Source organism: Bubalus kerabau, chromosome 11 (assembly GCF_029407905.1).
Source record: "Bubalus kerabau isolate K-KA32 ecotype Philippines breed swamp buffalo chromosome 11, PCC_UOA_SB_1v2, whole genome shotgun sequence".
NCBI classification, from domain to species: Eukaryota; Metazoa; Chordata; class Mammalia; order Artiodactyla; family Bovidae; genus Bubalus; species Bubalus kerabau.
The window spans coordinates 62,692,639-62,712,238 of NC_073634.1; the positions used below are offsets into that span (position 1 = coordinate 62,692,639).

The 19,600-nt window shown below is 34.6% G+C and overlaps 1 protein-coding gene across 8 annotated transcripts in view; it reads right to left on the reverse strand.

The window, feature by feature from the left end:
- Positions 1-19,600, reverse strand: part of USP34 (ubiquitin specific peptidase 34) — a 246,396-nt gene that overhangs the window by 53,173 nt on the left and 173,623 nt on the right. For all 8 annotated transcript variants that reach the window (XM_055540390.1, XM_055540389.1, XM_055540391.1 and 5 more), the window contains exons 39-48: positions 18,572-18,676; positions 16,705-16,760; positions 16,493-16,613; positions 5,955-6,138; positions 5,277-5,437; positions 3,056-3,121; positions 2,237-2,383; positions 2,090-2,146; positions 1,917-1,994; positions 1,405-1,499 (exon numbers count right to left, since the gene is read on the reverse strand). In XM_055540390.1, coding sequence (XP_055396365.1) covers positions 1,405-1,499; positions 1,917-1,994; positions 2,090-2,146; positions 2,237-2,383; positions 3,056-3,121; positions 5,277-5,437; positions 5,955-6,138; positions 16,493-16,613; positions 16,705-16,760; positions 18,572-18,676 — 1,070 coding nt within the window. The remainder of the gene's footprint in view (positions 1-1,404; positions 1,500-1,916; positions 1,995-2,089; positions 2,147-2,236; positions 2,384-3,055; positions 3,122-5,276; positions 5,438-5,954; positions 6,139-16,492; positions 16,614-16,704; positions 16,761-18,571; positions 18,677-19,600) is intronic.

Genomic DNA, 19,600 nt, shown 5'->3' on the forward strand with positions numbered 1-19,600 from the left:
ATAAGCTTATTCCAAATTTATTGAATAAATAAGAGATTCTATAAGAATGGAGCCTCTCAATTATCTTTCACTGACTTCTAATTATATTACTCCACAGTAATAAACTTTTGCCTGAGTCCAGTCTGTTTTAACTCCTTAACTTCTGGCCTAACCTCTCGTCAGATGAGTTTGTCTTTTACATGTAACTACCTGCACAGTTATGCTTTGAATGTATTCATTATAACTTTTCTCTTTTGCAACCAACTTGACTTCTGGAGACTGAGAAAAAGAATACCATTCTTTTCAAGGGCATATTTATCTGGGAAAATCTTCTATTAAGCAATTTGAAAAGAAAGCTTTTCATTCACTGTCTTCAAACATGCTCAGATCTACTTCATGTAGAAAACTCCTCCTCTGTTTGATTTCAAAGTTCTTTCTAAAGTCCATCTTTCTTTCTGTTTCTTACTGCCAAACTTCTAAAATGAATGATCTATACTTTGTGTCATGTTCTCTGATGACTCTGCTTCTACTGCTACAACCTGACAGAAACATCACTGAACTATCTTTTTGAAAAATCCAATGATTTTATTTGGCTATTATTTTTTCCCTCATCTCTGCGTACTATGTCAATTGAATGAATACCTTCTTGAAATTCTCTTCCCCAGATTCTGGGTTACCATAATATCCTGATTCTTTTCCCTTCCTGACTTTCATTCTGTCACTTTTTCTTCTGTAGTTTTAGGTTGGCAAAGGTCTGAGTTCTTTGCAACAGTTATGTTCTTTCTCAGGCAAATGTTCTGACGGCTTCAATCAACTATGCAAATAATCCTCAAATCCAGGTGTTAATCATTTGGTGTCACTGTATATTAACAATCTTATTTTCTATTACCATGAATGTAAATCCTCTACTTGAGGCAAGGTGGTCAAATCCCAGACTTTCTAGTACTTATAAGGTCATTACCATTTCTCTGCCTTTGTTCCCAGTAATGAACAACATAATCTTTCAATCTAATTTCTATTCAGTGTTCAAGAGTAGGATTGAAACATCTTTACCCAACTACTCTCTGTCCTAAACCAGCCATCTCGTGGCTGGCTCTAAAGAAAAAAATCTCACTTTAGAAGTTCAGAGGAAGTCTTCAGCTCATGAGTTGATTCTTTATCATGTTCCACTGAGTGCATGGGAAGGACTAAGCAATCATACACACATTGTTAAATACTTGATTAAAAAAAAAATTAAGAGTGCTTGAAAGTTTACTTGAATAACTGAATGAAAATTTGCTGTGTAAGAATGAGCTCCAAGCATCTGATTATATCATGTAATCATGTAATTTTCATAAGCGTAACATTAGTTTAGCCTAAGTTTGTATTTTACTTCTATTTGATGATTTATCAAAATGACAAAAATTAGGTTTCAAAAAAGCATACCTTTTTTCAGCTCGTACTTTCTTACCACAATGAGAACAAGTATACATGTTGTCACCTTCTAAAGTATCTTTAATAGTAACTTCATCAAGAGATTCCTGTTTACACATTTAAGAGTTTCATATTATTATTTGCAACACGCAAAAAACACAAAAAGCATTCATTACAATTTGAACAGAATGCACAGAGGAAATCAAAGTTTTTATTTTAAAAAATAAACTCTTAAATTTAGTAAAAAAAAAAAAAAAGGACAAGGTGCTCTGAATCTTACTAAATATTTCTAAAACTCAACTATTTAAATTCTGATTAGGAAAAATCAGTTCTGTGGTCTACCTTTAATTCTTATTTGAGTAACATCGCAAGAAGAAAATAGATGAAAACATGAAAATTTTCTCTCAAAGTAACAAACAGAAGCCTGCTCTCTCTCTCTCTATATATATAAATATGTGTGTGTGTGTATACATACAAACAGTTGAAAAACAGGAAAAAAATTTAAAAATATATACATTACTCACATAAATATTCTTCATATCAGCCACCTGGCACCTCACAGTATAAAACTCTTCAGCAGTCTGACTAACATGTTCACAATCCTAGTCAATCAATAGTCAAAAATTGGTAAATTCTCATAATAAGCTAAAACATACATAAAAATTTTCAAAAAGCAAAAAACAGGAAGAATACTTACCAAGGACACAACATTGTTTGTAATTACACCTCCAAACAAACTTTTGACAGTATTTTTCTTAAAAAAAATAAAAAACAAAAGTCAGTAATTTAGAACCGTGCAAAATCTCTAAAAATTTCAAAGGAACTTGAACATTACAGTACTAACCAGTTCTGGAGACATTTCTTCAATTTTAGTAATCAGATCAGTAAAAAACTCTGTCATATCTTTCTGCTCCCCAGTGTTCAAAGGCTGCTTATCCATGGTGTATGTTTTACAGAAAGGTCTAGGATTATATGCCTTGCATTCACTCTCCTATGAAAGAAAAGGGTGTAAGGAGGAGGATTATCAAACAATCAAATAAATGTACCTCTCAAATAACAATAAGAGCGTTAGTGGAGGAGGGCTACAGGCAGTAGGAGCAGCATAAATAACTGCACAAGTGAGGAAGCAAAAGGTGATGCACTTCTCTGGCTTGCAGTTACTACAGGGTGAGGCTGGATGTGGGCAGTGGTTGGGGGGATATAAAAAAGGAAGTTGAAGGGAAGGGGATACATGCCATCCTGGCTGGACCTGAACACCAAAACTAATTTCATAATAAAGAACCACTGAGGAATTTTAACTAGGGGAGTAGTATTTTAAGATTTGCTATTTTTTAATGATTAATTTTATAGTTTTCTGGGTGGAAACTAAGAAAGACAAAGAAAAATCAGTCAGAAAATCCTAAGACTAAAGGGTGGGGGTGACCTTGTGATGAAAAATGGATTGGATATAAGAAATTCTTCAGAGGATAAATTAACAAAATGCAGATGACTGAAATATGAAAGTTAAAATTCACCATGATAAAGAACATCAGCAACTGACAAAGTCAATTTGAAAAATCAGAGTATATAGTCAGGATAGGCCAATACACTCAAACTCCAATTAAAGTTTTTTTTGGTCAAAGGGTATATCTAACTAGTTTTCCTATCTGATTCTCAAACATACCATTAAATATGTAAACATTTTTTGAAGCTCCAGAAGAGTGGTCTTATGCTTCATATCTTCGGAATACTGTAAATTAAGAAAAAACCTTCCATTACAACGTACTGGCGTTGATGGTAAATTAGATATTTTAGAAAAGAAAGCATTAAAATGGCTCAGCACTGTTTTCATTCTTTTAGGAAAAACACATAGTCTGTTTTCGTAACAATTTTAGCATTTTAAAAATTGAAGTATTTTGTTAATTATACAAACACAGCCATCATTATTATGTAAGGAAACTAAATAAAGAAATCTTAAAACTATTTTATTTATCAGTACTTATTTGGTTCAATGTTGATTTACAAGTTGGCAGTTTTGCAAGAACAGAAAACATCTTTTCCAGAAACAAATTCACACATTAAAAAATATACTCATCTAGTCATACCTTCATTTTTTTCTAGAACAGTAGATCCTTAACACTGCAGGGTAATTCTGGCCAATTTCTTTGAAAATCCTCTAAATATTCAAGTACATTAACTGAGATTTAGGATTCTGGCTATACTAATTTACTGGAGACTTGGTTCAGAACATCAGCCTTATAGGAGAGTCCCACATTCATCCCAGGCACTTGTTAGATATACTCTTATCTCATTAAAATTTTAAAATAACCAATAAAGTAGTTAATATTCTCTTTACAAATTATTACCTGTCATAATTTTGAAGAAGCAGATGAATCTTGAAGACATTATGCTAAGTGAAATAAGTCAGTCACATGCTAATATTGCATGATTCCACTTATGAGGTACTGAGAGTAGTCAAATTCATAGAGACAGAAGTAGAACAGTGGTTGCAAGGGATATGGGTGAAAAAAGAATGGGTAGCAAAGTATTTAATGGGTACTGAGTTTCACTTGGGGTAGGTGAAAAAATTCTGGAGATTGATGTGTTAATGATTACAGTGTGAATATACCTAATACCACACAACTGTACACTTATAAATGGTTAATAGGATAAACTTTATACTGTGTATATTCAGCCACAATTAAAATACATGCAGTTTTCTTTAATCTTTCCGTGAAAATCTGAAAAGGAAATAAAAATGACATTTTCATGTAAATAATCAAGTGCTCATTTGACGAGAGCACGTTCCAAAATCATGTCAAATTTCTATTCTGTAAGAATTCCTTATGTAGAGACAAGTCTAAATTTAGTTTTTATCCAAAATTACCATTTCTGACATTCATTCACAGTTAACACATGTGATTGTTCTTTCTGTTTCTACATACTAATTCCTGACAGTGCTAATGGCTAAAAGGTGATTGTTAATATGAAGAAGATAGACTATAAAGTGTCGTTAAGTCATCTCCTAAAAAGAAAATCACTGAAAACACGCTTCTTTAATAAGTGGTTCTATCAAGTTATACAAATGGGGACAACCTAATTTATTCACAAAACTTTACACATGCCTAATAAAATCAACTTCTAATTATAATCAGTTAGATGATAAAGACATCAATTTAACTAAAGCCAAAAAAAAAAAAAAAGAGAAACCCATTTGAGTATATTGTAAATTTGGAGATTCTAAAGCACACCTTAAACATAGTAAGGATTCACTAAAGATATACAAAGAATTTCAATACTTTGTGGTGGGGGGTGGGGGTGGGAAAGCAAGGACATCAAGATGACATGTAGAAGAAAACAAAATATTCAAGTATATACAAAGTCTGCCAAAAACTTATAAAAGCAGTCCAGAAGGCAAACTAAAAAACAGCCCATGGCAAACAAAGAATGAAAACTACAAAGAACAAATTAACAAAAATAACATAAAGTAGAGCTTACTTAAATAAACTAGGCCACAATCAAATTTACCTTAAAATATTAAAAAATAACAAGTTCAGTGATTCTAATAATAATTTCCTACTTTGTTTTAGGCTTTACTTATTATCTATGTAATTAAAATTTATATTTATTTTTACAGAAAATACCGTGTTCATTCAATACACTGAGTGTGTATATTCCACAACTGTATTTTCCTTTGCTAAACAAATTATACTGTGGTGTTTGGAATAATCAATTGAAATGTTAAAATAATTCAAATATATATGTTAGCTAGTAATATCCAATTTTGTCAATTTTAATTAAAATTATTTTCTCAAACAATATTTACTAAACTGAATCAGGATCTATCAACAAAGTTTTAAAATTCTGTTTTAAAGTTTTAACTTTCAAAGTACAGAAAACTGTACCTTAGCAGTGAAAACAGCCTGTCTTGCCTCAGGTATCATATAAAGTTGCTGAATAGTAGAAGCCAAGTAACAAGTAGCTCCGAGGTTAGTCAGGCCAACAAATCTACACTCAGCACGGACATCTTCATGAGGCCAGTAGTCCCATTTATAAGGTGCGTGAGCTGCTGAAAAAAGGAGGGAGAAAAAGACACCCCCCAAACAAACTATTAAACATAATGTATTCTGCTTTTACTAACAGCCTCTATATCTGTTACTTATTTAATTCATATACATATTGCTTAGGTTTATATTACTCATTTAGTTCATATACATATTTAGTTCACATACATAAAATATTTGGTACATTTTAAACACACAGTAAAATTAACTCATTCCTAAATATTCAAGACTGTCAGAACTTGACTTTACTTGGCACTAAATTATTTAACCCAAAAATGCCAAAGTTTTTCACATATCTCTGAAAAAGTTCATCACAACTGTTGCTTTAAATTCAAAAACCAATATTCCCTTTTTAACTTCATACATCCTAGCATCAATAGTTTACAATGTTAAAACGTATGAATGGTGAATTCTGTCTTTATTGTATGAATGGTGAATTCTGTCTTTAAATCATGCCCTCCAAAATCTTATTTCCATGAACAAAATTGACAAAGATTAAAGGAAAAGAAGAATGCTTACACTGCATGTGTTGTGCCATAACCCAGTTATGTATTAATCTGTAGTTTTCAACAGATCCCTTTACCATCTCCACTAACAAGTCATAAGCAGCAGCTCTTGAAGAATGTGATTTGCACTTTGGCTGTTGTCTATCCTTTAGACTAGGCAACAAAAACAGGAGATTGAAGATATCTCTTAAAAATTCCTGGGCAGGGGGGGGAGGAAAAGAAAGACCAAGTATATTATCCAAACTTGGAAATTAATGATATCCCAAATATAGTAAGTTCTATAGAGTAAACTGGACTATATGACAATCAAAAGTTTACTAAGACTGTTTTAAAACTTAAAGGAACATCACACACTATCATCTAAAAGTATTCCCAAACATCATTTCTCTTAGAGAAAAGTAAAATGGGAGAAGGCGCTCAACTTTACTTTTCTCTCCTTCCTAATATCTGATCGTTTACAGTCCCAACGACAGTATATTGTATTCTATACCATTCAGTGATCAAACATTTTAACCTAGGACTCACTACTCTCTATCTTGACTTTCTCTGTATTTACTTAAGTTTCTCCTTATTTCACTCTAGTAATTATAGTAGTAGTAGCAACAGCAGCAACTCACTTATAATGTGCACTTACAAGTGCCAGATACTATTCAGAGGCCTCAAAACAAACAAAACACAAAAAAGGTTAACAATCTTGCCTGGCATCAGACCTAGAAGGTGCTGCAGTCAAGAATTACAACATCAAGCTCTTAACTTCAGTAGCAGTGAAGTTCAAACTGAGGTGCAAGGCTTAACCAAGTAAAATACATCCTATAGGTGTTTTTCCCTAATCTGCCTGAGAAAGGGTTACTTTTCCCCACCTGTTCTTTAATTGGTCCTTTGCTACTATTCCAAAGAAAGTCATCTCCCTCACCCATCTCAAGTAGAACAATGGTATACTGTTCTGGGGTATAAAACCTCCTGGAGTACTGTGTAGAAAAGAGGTAATATTGTTAAGACTGAGACTGCTATCCTTAGAAAAGGCTGCATTTTAAGTTTGGCTCTTGGTTGTTGTCTGAACACTTGAACGCTGAACAGTTCCCTCCTCTGTTATAAAACTTTCCTGAAGTGATAAAAGTGGCCCACTATGGCTATCTGTATTTGGTTTGTGAAGAATACTTGCTTTTCATCTGAATTTCAGTAACTGTGGTCCGTTATATAGGTATTATATGCCTACATAACCCAACCCCGGATAAAACCCCTGAACTGCTTGGCTAAAGAGAGCATCCCAGGCAGAGAGCACCTCAATGTCACAATCATTGCTGGGGGAATTAAGCACATCCCCATGCAGCTCCTCTGGGAGGTGACTCTTCGAAGGGCATACCTGGTTTCCACTACATCTGGCCCCATACTTTTTATTTGCTGAATAAAAGTTTTTGTCATGAATACAATTACATGCTGAGTCCTTTGAGTCCTTCTAGTGAATCACCAAATCTGGGAGTGGTCTTGGGACCCTCTGACACAGGTACCAAATGAAGGACAATTTAGAATATTTTCCCATTAATGATCTCACCTCCTCCATCTCACTGCTGTCAGAGTACAGTGCATAGTTCCTGACTTGCCAAAGAAAAGTAAGTTTGGCTAAGAAATATGGAAGGTGAACAGAGGCTTATTTTATATAGCTGATAAACTGACAGTAAGGTTATGTCTCATCTATTCTATAACTGAAAAGGAGAAGACTGTCTTGGAGACACAGAGTAGCATGTTCACATGAACTGGAAAATATAAGTCACTCACTCAAACAGAAATAGAATTGGCTAGTAACTAGTTTAACAATGAACTATCTTTGATAGTTTAAATATAGAAACTAAAAAAAATAAATATTAATAGCTTCAAAGTTTTGACAAAATATACTTAAGGCCTATGTTAAAAGTATTTTAATTAAAATATTAGGTTTGGTAAAGCCATGCTGAAATGAACAATACTTTTATTTTCCTCACTCTGAGTGTACCAGGAAAGCAGGTGACCTTAACTTAAAGAGTAACATATATATTAACATGTGTTACAGAAATTGAAACTGTAATCAAAAATCTTCCAGCAAACAAAAGCCCAGGTCCAGATGGTTTCACAGCTGAATTCTACCAAAAATTTAGAGAAGAGCTAACACCTATCCTACTCAAACTCTTCCAGAAAATTGCAGAGGATGGTAAACTTCCAAAACTCATTCTATGAGGCCACCATCACCCTAATACCAAAACCTGACAAAGATCCCACAAAAAAAGAAAACTACAGGCCAATTTCACTGATGAACATAGATGCAAAAATCCTTAACAAAATTCTAGCAATCAGAATCCAACAACACATTAAAAAGATCATACACCATGACCAAGTGGGCTTTATCCCAGGGATGCAAGGATTCTTCAATATCCGCAAATCAATCAATGTAATACACATTAACAAATTTAAAAATAAAAACCATATGATTATCTCAATAGATGCAGAGAAAGCCTTTGACAAAATTCAACATCCATTTATGATCAAAACTCTCCAGAAAGCAGGAATAGAAGGAACATACCTCAACATAATCAAAGCTATATATGACAAACCCACAGCAAACATTATCCTCAATGGTGAAAAATTGAAAGCATTTCCTCTAAAGTCAGGAACAAGACAAGGGTGCCCACTTTCACCTTTACTATTAAACATAGTTTTGGAAGTTTTGGCCACAGCAATCAGAGCAGAAAAAGAAATAAAAGGAATCCAAATTGGAAAAGAAGAAGTAAAGCTCTCACTGTTTGCAGATGACATGATCCTCTACATAGAAAACCCTCAAGACTCCACCAGAAAATTACTAGAACTAATCAATGACTATAGTAAAGTTGCAGGATATAAAATCAACACACAGAAATCCCTTGCATTCCTATACACTAATAATGAGAAAACAGAAAGAGAAATTCAGGAAACAATTCCATTCACCATTGCAATGGAATGAATAAAATACTTAGGAATATATCTACCTAAAGAATCTAAAGAGCTATGTATAGAAAACTATAAAACACTGGTGAAAGAAATCAAAGAGGACACTAACAGATGGAGAAATATACCATGTTCATGGATTGGAAGAATCAATATAGTGAAAATGAGTATACTACCCAAAGCAATCTATAGATTCAATGCAATCCCTATCAAGCTACCAACAGCATTCTTCACAGAGCTGGAACAAATAATTTCACAATTTGTATGGAAATACAAAAAACCTCGAATAGCCAAAGCGATCTTGAGAAAGAAGAATGGAACTGGAGGAATCAACCTACCTGACTTCAGGCTCTACTACAAAGCCACAGTTATCAAGACAGTATGGTACTGGCACAAAGACAGAAATATAGATCAATGGAACAAAATAGAAAGCCCAGAGATAAATCCACGCACATATGGACACCTTATCTTTGACAAAGGAGGCAAGAATATACAATGGATTAAAGACAATCTCTTTAACAAGTGGTGCTGGGAAATCTGGCCAACCACTTGTAAAAGAATGAAACTAGAACACTTTCTAACACCATACACAAAAATAAACTCAAAATGGATTAAAGATCTCAACGTAAGACCAGAAACTATAAAACTCCTAGAGGAGAACATAGGCAAAACACTCTCTGACATACATCACAGCAGGATCCTCTATGACCCACCTCCCAGAATATTGGAAATAAAAGCAAAAATAAACAAACGGGACCTAATTAACCTTAAAAGCTTCTGCACATCAAAGGAAACTATTAGCAAGGTGAAAAGACAGCCTTCAGAATGGGAGAAGATAATAGCAAATGAAGCAACTGACAAACAACTAATCTCGAGAATATACAAGCAACTCCTACAGCTCAACTCCAGAAAAATAAATGACCCAATCAAAAAATGGGCCAAAGAACTAAATAGACATTTCTCCAAAGAAGACATACAGATGGCTCACAAACACATGAAAAGATGCTCAACATCACTCATTATCAGAGAAATGCAAATCAAAACCACTATGAGGTACCATTTCACACCAGTCAGAATGGCTGCGATCCAAAAGTCTACAAGCAATAAATGCTGGAGAGGGTGTGGAGAAAAGGGAACCCTCTTACACTGTTGGTGGGAATGCACACTAGTACAGCCACTATGGAGAACAGTGTGGAGATTCCTTAAAAAACTGGAAATAGAACTGCCTTATGATCCAGCAATCCCACTGCTGGGCATACACACTGAGGAAACCAGAAGGGAAAGAGACACGTGTACCCCAATGTTCATCGCAGCACTGTTTATAATAGCCAGGACATGGAAGCAACCTAGATGTCCATCAGCAGATGAATGGATAAGAAAGCGGTGGTACATATACACAGTGGAGTATTACTCAGCCATTAAAAAGAATACATTTGCATCAGTTCTAATGAGGTGGATGAAACTGGAGCCTATTATACAGAGTGAAGTAAGCCAGAAAGAAAAACACCAATACAGTATACTAACGCATATATATGGAATTTAGAAAGATGGTAACAATAACCCTGTATATGAGACAGCAAAAGAGACACTGATGTATAGAACAGTCTTTTGGACTCTGTGGGAGAGGGAGAGAGTGGGATGATTTGGGAGAATGGCATTGAAACATGTAAAATATCATGTATGAAACGAGTCGCCAGTCCAGGTTCGATGCACGATACTGGATGCTTGGGGCTGGTGCACTGGGATGACCCAGAGGGATGGAATGGGGAGGGAGGAGGGTTCAGGATGGGGAACACATGTATACCTGTGGCAGATTCATTTTGATATTTGGCAAAACTAATACAATTATGTAAAGTTTAAAAATAAAATAAAATTTAAAAAAAAAAAAAAAAAAAACATGTGTTAGTAGCTCAGTCATGTCTGACTCTTTGTGACTCCATGGACTGTAGCCCATCAGGCTTCTCAGTCCATGGAATTCTCCAGTGATCTTCCCAACCCAGGTATCATACCTGCATCTCCTGCATTGCAAGCACAATCTTTACCATCTAAAGCCAAGAGGGAAGCCCATATTAACAGTAGGAATGGAAGGAGTTTTAACAATGCTGTTGAATTCTTTGAATTTCTTCTAAATTATGTGTCAAAGATTATACTCCTTTTGACCTATTTAGATAAAAAATTATAATGTACCATTATAACAGTACACCCATTCCGGTATACTTCACAGAAAGAAGAATCTCAAAAATTATAATTTACCATGATAACGGTACAGCCATTTCGGTATACTTCACACAAAGAAGAATCTCAAACAGATACCTGAGAGAATAGGTCTGAGTGTGATGTTTGACATGTAATTTAGAAGAAATTCAAAGAATTAAATAACATTGTTAAAATTCCTTCCATTCCTACTGTAAACAACATGTAAACAAGGTTTCTTACAATTTATATCTCTAGAAAAATAAAGTAGGAAGAGAAAATCTGCGAACAATAAATTAACTTAAGGTGGCCTACAACAAATTCATATACACAGATCCTTCCTCTTCATAAACAGCTAATTAGAAAACAAAATTGAAGAAAAGAGTCCATTACCCAAGGTAAGAGAAACCCAAGTAAGATGGTAGGTGTTGCAAGAGGACATCAGAGGGCAGACACACTGAAACCATACTCACAGAAAACTAGTCAATCTAATCACACTAGGACCACAGCCTTGTCTAACTCAATGAAACTAAGCCATGCCCGTGGGGCAACCCAAGATGGGCGGGTCATGGTGGAGAGACTGACAGAATGTGGTCCACTGGAGAAGGAAACGGCAAACCACTTCAGTATTCTTGCCTTGAGAACCCCATGAACAGTATGAAAAGGCAAAATGATAGGATACTGAAAGAGGAACTCCCCCAGGTGAGTAGGGGCCCAATATGCTACTGGAGATCAGTGGAGAAGTAACTCCAGAAAGAATGAAGGGATGGAGCCAAAGCAAAAACAATACCCAGCTGTGGATGTGACTGGTGATAGAAGCAAGGTCCAATGCCGTAAAGAGCGATATTGCATAGGAACCTGGAATGTTAGGTCCATGAATCAAGACAAATTGGAAGTGGTCAAACAAGAGATGGCAAGAATGAATGTCGACAGTCTAGGGATCAGCGAACTCAAATGGACTGCAATGGGTGAATTTAACTCAGATGACCATTATATCTACTACTGTGGGCAGGAATCCCTTAGAAGAAATGGAGTAGCCATCATGGTCAACAAAAGAGTCTGAAATGCAGTACTTGCATGCAATCTCAAAAACGACAGAATGATCTCTGTTCGTTTCCAAGGCAAACGACTCCATATCACGGTAATCCAAGTCTATGCCCCAACCAGTAACGCTGAAGAAGCTGAAGTTGAACAGTTCTACGAAGACCTACAAGACCTTTTAGAACTAACACCCAAAAAAGATGTCCTTTTCATTATAGGGGACTGAAATGCAAAAGTAGGAAGTCAAGAAACACCTGGAGTATAAGGAAATTTCGCCTTGGAATACGGAATGAAGCAGGGCAAAGACTAATAAGAGTTTTGCCAAGAAAATGCACTGGTCATAGCAAACACCCTCTTCCAACAACACAAGAGAAGACTCTACACATGGACATCACCAGATGGTCAACACGGAAATCAGACTGATTATGTTCTTTACAGCCAAAGATGGAGAAGCTCTATACAGTCAGCAAAAACAAGACCAGGAGCTGACTGTGGCTCAGACCATGAACTCCTTATTATGAAATTCAGACTTAAATTTAAGCAAGTAGGGAAAACCACTAGACCATTCAGGTATGACCTAAATCAAATCCCTTATGATTCTACAGTGGAAGTGAGAAATAGATTTAAGGGCCTAGACTTGATTTATAGAGTGCCTGATGAATTATGGAATGAGGTTCATGACACTGTACAGGAGACAGGGATCAAGACCATCCCCATGGAAAATAAATGCAAAAATGCAAAATGGCTGTCTGGGGAGGCCTTACAAATAGCTGTGAAAAGAAGAGAAGAAAAAAGCAAAGGAGAAAAGGAAAAATATAAATACCTGAATGCAGAGTTCCAAAGAATAGCAAGAAGAGATAAGAAAGCCTTCCTCAGCGATCAGTGCAAAGCTATAGAGGACAACGATAGAATGGGAAAGACTAGAGATCTCTTCAAGAAAATTAGAGATACCAAGGGAACATTTCATGCAAAGATGGGCTCGATAAAGGACAGAAATGGTATGGACCTAACAGAAGCAGAAGATATTAAGAAGAGGTGGCAAGAATACACAGAAGAACTGTACAAAAAAGATCTTCACGACCCAGATAATCACGATGACATGATCACTGACCTACAGCCAGACATCCTGGAATGTGAAGTCAAGTGGGCCTTAGAAAGCATCACTACGAACAAAGCTAGTGGAGATGATGGAATTCCAGTTGAGCTATTTCAAATCCTGAAAGATGATGCTGTGAAAGTGCTGCACTCAATATGCCAGCAAATTTGGAAAACTCAGCAGTGGCCACAGGACTGGAAAAGGTCAGTGTTCATTCCAATCCCAAAGAAAGGCAATGCCAAAGAATGCTCAAACTACCACACAATTGTACTCATCTCACACATTAGTAAAGTAATGCTCAAAACTGTCCAAGCCAGGCTTCAGCAATATGTGAACCATGAACTTCCTGATGTTCAAGCTGGTTTTAGAAAAGGCAGAGGAACCAGAGATCAAATTGCCAACATCCACTGGATCATGGAAAAAGCAAGAGAGTTCCAGAAAAACATCTATTTCTGCTTTACTGACTATGCCCAAGCCTTTGACTGTGTGGGATCACAATAAACTGTGGAAAATTCTGAGAGATGGGAATACCAGACCACCTGACCTGCCTCTTGAGAAATCTGTATGCAGGTCAGGAAGCAACAGAACTGGACATGGAACAACAGACTGGTTCCAATTGGAAAAGGAGTACGTCAAGGCTGTATATTGTCACCCTGCTTATTTAACTTATACGCAGAGTACATCATGAGAAACGCTGGGCTGGAAGAAGCACAAGCTGGAATCAAGATGCCGGGAGAAATATCAATAACCTCAGATATGCAGATGACACCACCCTTATGGCAGAAAGTGAAGAGGAACTCAAAAGCCTCTTGAGGAAAGTGAAAGTGGAGAGTAGAAAAGTTGGCTTAAAGCTCAACATTCAGAAAATGAAGATCATGGCATCCGGTTCCATCACTTCATGGGAAATGGATGGGGAAACAGTGGAAAAAGTGTCAGACTTTATTTTGGGGGGCTCCAAAATCACTGCAGATCGTGACTGCAGCCATGAAATTAAAAGACGCTTACTCCGTGGAAGGAAAGTTATGACCAACCTAGATAGCATATTCAAAAGCAGAGACATTACTTTGCCAACAAAGGTTAGTCTAGTCAAGGCTATGGTTTTTCCTGTGGTCATGTATGGATGTGAGAGTTGGACTGTGAAGAAGGCTGAGCGCTGAAGAATTGATGCTTTTGAACTGTGGTGTTGGAGAAGACTCTTGAGAGTCCTTGGACTGCAAGGAGATCCAACCAGTCCATTCTGAAGGAGATCAGCCCTGGGATTTCTTTGGAAGGAATGATGCTAAAGCTGAAACTCCAGTACTTTGGCCACCTCATGCGAAGAGTTGACTCATTGGAAAAGACTCTGATGCTGGGAGGGATTGGGGGCAGGAGGAGAAGGGGACGACAGAGGATAAGATGACTGGATGGCATCCCTGACTCGATGGACGTGAGTCTGAGTGAACTCTGGGAGTTGGTGATAGACAGGGAGGCCTGGCGTGCTGCGATTCATGGGGTCACAAAGAGTCGGACACGACTCAGCGACTGAACTGAACTGAAGAAAGAAAACTCCTGAGAAGAATCTTAATTAAAAATTCCCAAGATTCAAATTCTAAATGACATTAAATTGGATAACTCAAAAAGACTGGTCTTCGTAAATAAGAAGACAAATTTTGCTCTTGTACAGGCAATTTAATATAATTTTAATATTTTTCTATATCAAGGCATAAATTTAACACAACCCCAATTTGAAAAGTATCAGTATTTTAATTTTTGAAAGAATGAGACACACTGATTCTAAAGTTCGTTGTGGAAAAATAAACAACCAAGACAATTCTGAAAAGGACTAATAATAAAGATGGACAATCTCCATAAGACATTAACTGAAAAGTGTAACTCTGCTTAATTAGAATACAATACTGGAGAATGAACAGATCCATAGATCGAAACAGAAAGACCAGAGACATCCCCAAATATACAGGGCACTTTCCTACATAGAAAAATTCTACAAATTATCAAGAAATGGACCACATACATACATACATAAAAGGAAAATGAGGATAGGATTTGAGCAACTTGGAGAAAAAATAATACAAGTAAATGGCTTTAAAACACATGAAATCAAGTATGAATATACAATGGAACAAATACACAAAGATGTTCACTGCAGTTGTTTCTTTTTTAAACAAATTTAGACAACATCAATGTCAATAAAAATTAAATAATTTCTCTTTTGATGTATTCAAGTTTTTAATGTATTTTCTCCCTTTTTCTGGATTCATTTTAAATGATGAACACAAATCACAGAATCGTATTTACATAATATATACCTTTGTATTTAATACAGCCACAGAAAGTCCTGAAGGCCATTACGAAAACATCACTTGAAATTAAAATATATAAGAATCTTACTTTTATCAGCACTACCTAAAAATTCATTTTTCTTTAAAATGATGTTTTGCTTTACAATGATACATTATTAGAAAGATCAATTAATATATTTACACTTTGGAATAAAAACTACATATTGCTTTAAATATAACTTAAGACTTCCACCAAGCAAGACTATAAATAAGTCAAGTTATTCCCAGTGAGAATAATAGAAAAATTTTAAAAGATCCAGGAGAAAACCCACAAAACAGGGCTTTATGCAATAGGAGTAGTAGCACAGATTTAAGACAAGTAAGACTATCACTTTAAGTTTATCTTAAGAATCCCTTAGCCCATGTTCATAGAGGACAATCTTCCATTCTGTTGGTTATTCCTGTTTCCTAAGATGATCAGTAACCTCAGGAAAGCAATACTCCAAACCATAACTTAATTTCCTTAATGAAACATGGACAAAAGTGCCAGTGACAGTAAATAACACAATCTAAAGAGAAATTAGACATTTGTTGGCATAGAGCAATTAGGTGATATCAAACAGTCAATTATAGAATTTTGTCAAATGGGCCTTTAAGGTATGAATCAATAAGTATTCTACAATGACTACATTAATTCGATGTGCTATTAATTCAAAATATTCAATTCTATAAAAATCTATTAAGTATAGATGGCCTCTTCATATTCAGTCACAGTAATTAAAACTTGTTCTGCATTCTAAAAACAAGGCTAAGATTTATATTTCTAGGATTCATCTTATTCAAAGTTCACTGTTCCTACCAGTAATAAAGTTCTGATAAACTTTATATTTGTATGTATAAGGAGATTTAACATATCCACATATAAGGAAACAATATTAAAAAGCTTAGTTTTATTTCATATAAATACTTGGATGTGTTATTACCAACCTGTCCTTCCCTTGAAAATTTAAAGGGTGGTTTGTGTTTAATAACACTTGTTGCAAGCCTTAGGAGTCCTGTAAGCCCATCATCTTCTATATTACCATCTTGATGATCGAGGATCTCCCTGCTACAAAAACCACAAGCAAAACAAGATAGGTCATGCAGTTACGTCCTTTATCTTTATGCAACAAAACTGTCAATTTCACATCAAATTTTACCTTCGAATACAGTCAGCCAAATGCCGTGCCAAAGCATCCAGGTCGAGCAGTGTTGTCTTAATACAAAAAGAAAACACAAAATTCAAATACAGATTTTTACATTTAGTATTTCAGTATTTACTAAAACAAAACAAAAAAATCCTTACTTTTAAGTAACAAGAATTCTTCAACTTCATTAACATGCCAATTAAATTATAAGTATTTAACTACTCTTTACTTATAAAATTATAATTGTAAACACATCATTAATAGTCCTTCAAAAAAAAATCAATGAATTGTTGGCAATAAATTATGACAGCCATAGCAATTTATTAATGAGAAAACACTAGGTTTGATTTATTTTTTAACAATTTTACTGAGATATAATTCACATACTATACAATTCACCAAGGTTTGCTTCTAATAGCACCTTTTGAAATAAACTTAAATGGACAGTTCACTTCAGAAATCTTTATTCTCATTATAACCGAGCAACAAAATTAAAACAGATTTCATAGAACAGAATCTAATTTAAGAGGATTCACAGTACAGTGGTTAGGACTCCACACTTTGAGTGCAGAGGGTGTGGGTTCAGTCCCTGACTGGGGCCATAAAATCTTGAAAGCCATGTGGCACAGCCATAAACAAAAAAAAGATTCTCAAAGAAACTCAGATAACCAAGAAGGAAAATTACTTTTGACTACCAAGCAAGAAATAACAGATCCCTACTTTAAATAGGCGACCATAGGTTTTAAAAAAAAAATTCCATGTCTATCTGGCGTTAGTATTTTATGGACAAAGTCAAATACACTAAAATATGTTCTAGGGGGAGGAAGACCTGGAAGTGGTCATCAAAAGCAGTAAGATAAGTAAATACTAGGGATGATAAATATCATTAACATTGCTATATGTTATATAAAGTTGTTGAAAGAGTAAAGTGCTCATTACAAGGAAATAAAATCTCTTTCCATTTCTTTAATTTTATATCAGTATGAGATGATAATCTTCAACTATGCTTACTGTGGTAATCATTTCATGATGTATATAAGTCATTATGCTGTATACTTTAAACTTACACAGTGCTGTATGCCAATTATAACTCAGTAAAACTGAAAGAAAAAATTAAAACAGGTTCAATATTGATTTTTAAATTTCTCAAATGTAAAGTAGAATAAGAATTCAGATGTAAACTGTTCCTTAAAAGTAGAAAGCTCAAACGTTAAAGGACTTTTAAAATATATAGTGTATATATTGGACTTTGATTGAAATACATGAAAAAAATTGACAGAAAAGGTTTCCTAAATATTTAAATTTAAATTTTTCAAGTGTTTCTCATTTTTCTGTGAGATCAATTAGATTTATTTTAGCTTACTAAATTTATAAAAAGGAAAAAAAAAGTTTTTATGTGGCCAAGCTTTTCTTCGAAATGGACTTGTTTTAAATGCCTTTGTTAGACAGGAGTATCATTGTAGTCTCATATAACAAAATTAGAAGATCAGAAAACTGATAGTACTCTTTAGCTTAAAGTGATTTCTATTAACTTCAACTTTACTTTATATACTCAAAATCTACTTACTATTACAGAAATCTGTATATTTAAGGTCTAAATTTGACACTCCAAATAAGATTTTATACCCACAGATCTTACTCCGAAGACACAGGAAACTACTGATAAGTACCAAGTAAAGACATTTCAACTAAGGTCAAAATAAAAGGAAGGAATGAGAGCAAAACACAAAGGTACAAATGAAGTAGAAAAACTATGACATTTTCAACTCATTACAGACTGATAAAAATGCCCTTAAGGATAAGGACTTATAAATTCACGAAGATACATGTACACAATTCATCTCTACTAACAAGTTAATGTAAAATTTTCTGAACATACCTGACTAGCATCCTTTATATGTATGTTGTCAACTAATTTGCACAACAACCAAAAATATTCTTTACATCCAGGTTTTAACATTGGTTCTTCTTCATAATCATCTATCTATTAAAAAAAATTTAAACTTTGTAAAAATAGTTTAAAAGGGGAAAATGAACTTAAAATTATATTTTAAAAACTATTAGGGTTTATTAAAAAAATTAAATCCTTACAAACTAAACAGTATTCAAAATTTAACCAAAAAATTCTGAAGAGGACACTCCTGGTTTCTTTAAAATTAAAACTACTATGTACATAAGTGAATGATGAGAAGTTTGAGGAAAACACTACTCTCAAATTACTTATAAACTTCTTGGAAAAGATATGAATAATGTATAATACTAAATAATGTAGTGTCAACTAAAAATTCAATGACAATGTGAAAACACAAGAAACCTACAGAAAATGAGTATATATAAATCTACCCACATGTAATGGTCTATTATAGTTTTCAAATCTGAAAAATAAAGAACATTACATTTCTTACACAGTCAATGACAGTAAATATGGAGAAGAAAAATCCTACAATGCATCATATTTCTAGAGATTAGTACAATTTACTTATTAATGGGCCCTGAATTTATTATGTGGGAGAAGGGGTTTACAAGGCTAGCAATGAATAAAGTTGAAAATTCTAAGTATCACAAAGATAAAACAACTGTGATTGAGTAAGGAGAGAGCTACATTTATGATGTTTCTATTATTCAACTTATCAACACAAGGCTCAAAACTTATAAAGACAAATGTTATTTCCAAAACAGAATACCCATGAGATCCCACAGAGCTGAAACCAAAGCACACAGAATCTATCCTTAAAGTGTAACATGGACACAATACGTCACAATGCTATTACTTTAAGAACTATATAACTATCATCCTTCTGGTGAAAACTATAAATAGTAAACAGGTATTCAAAATGACTTGGAAGAATAATATAATGATAAACGTGGGGCAAATGAAAATGCAGAAATAGAAACTGCTGTTGAACAC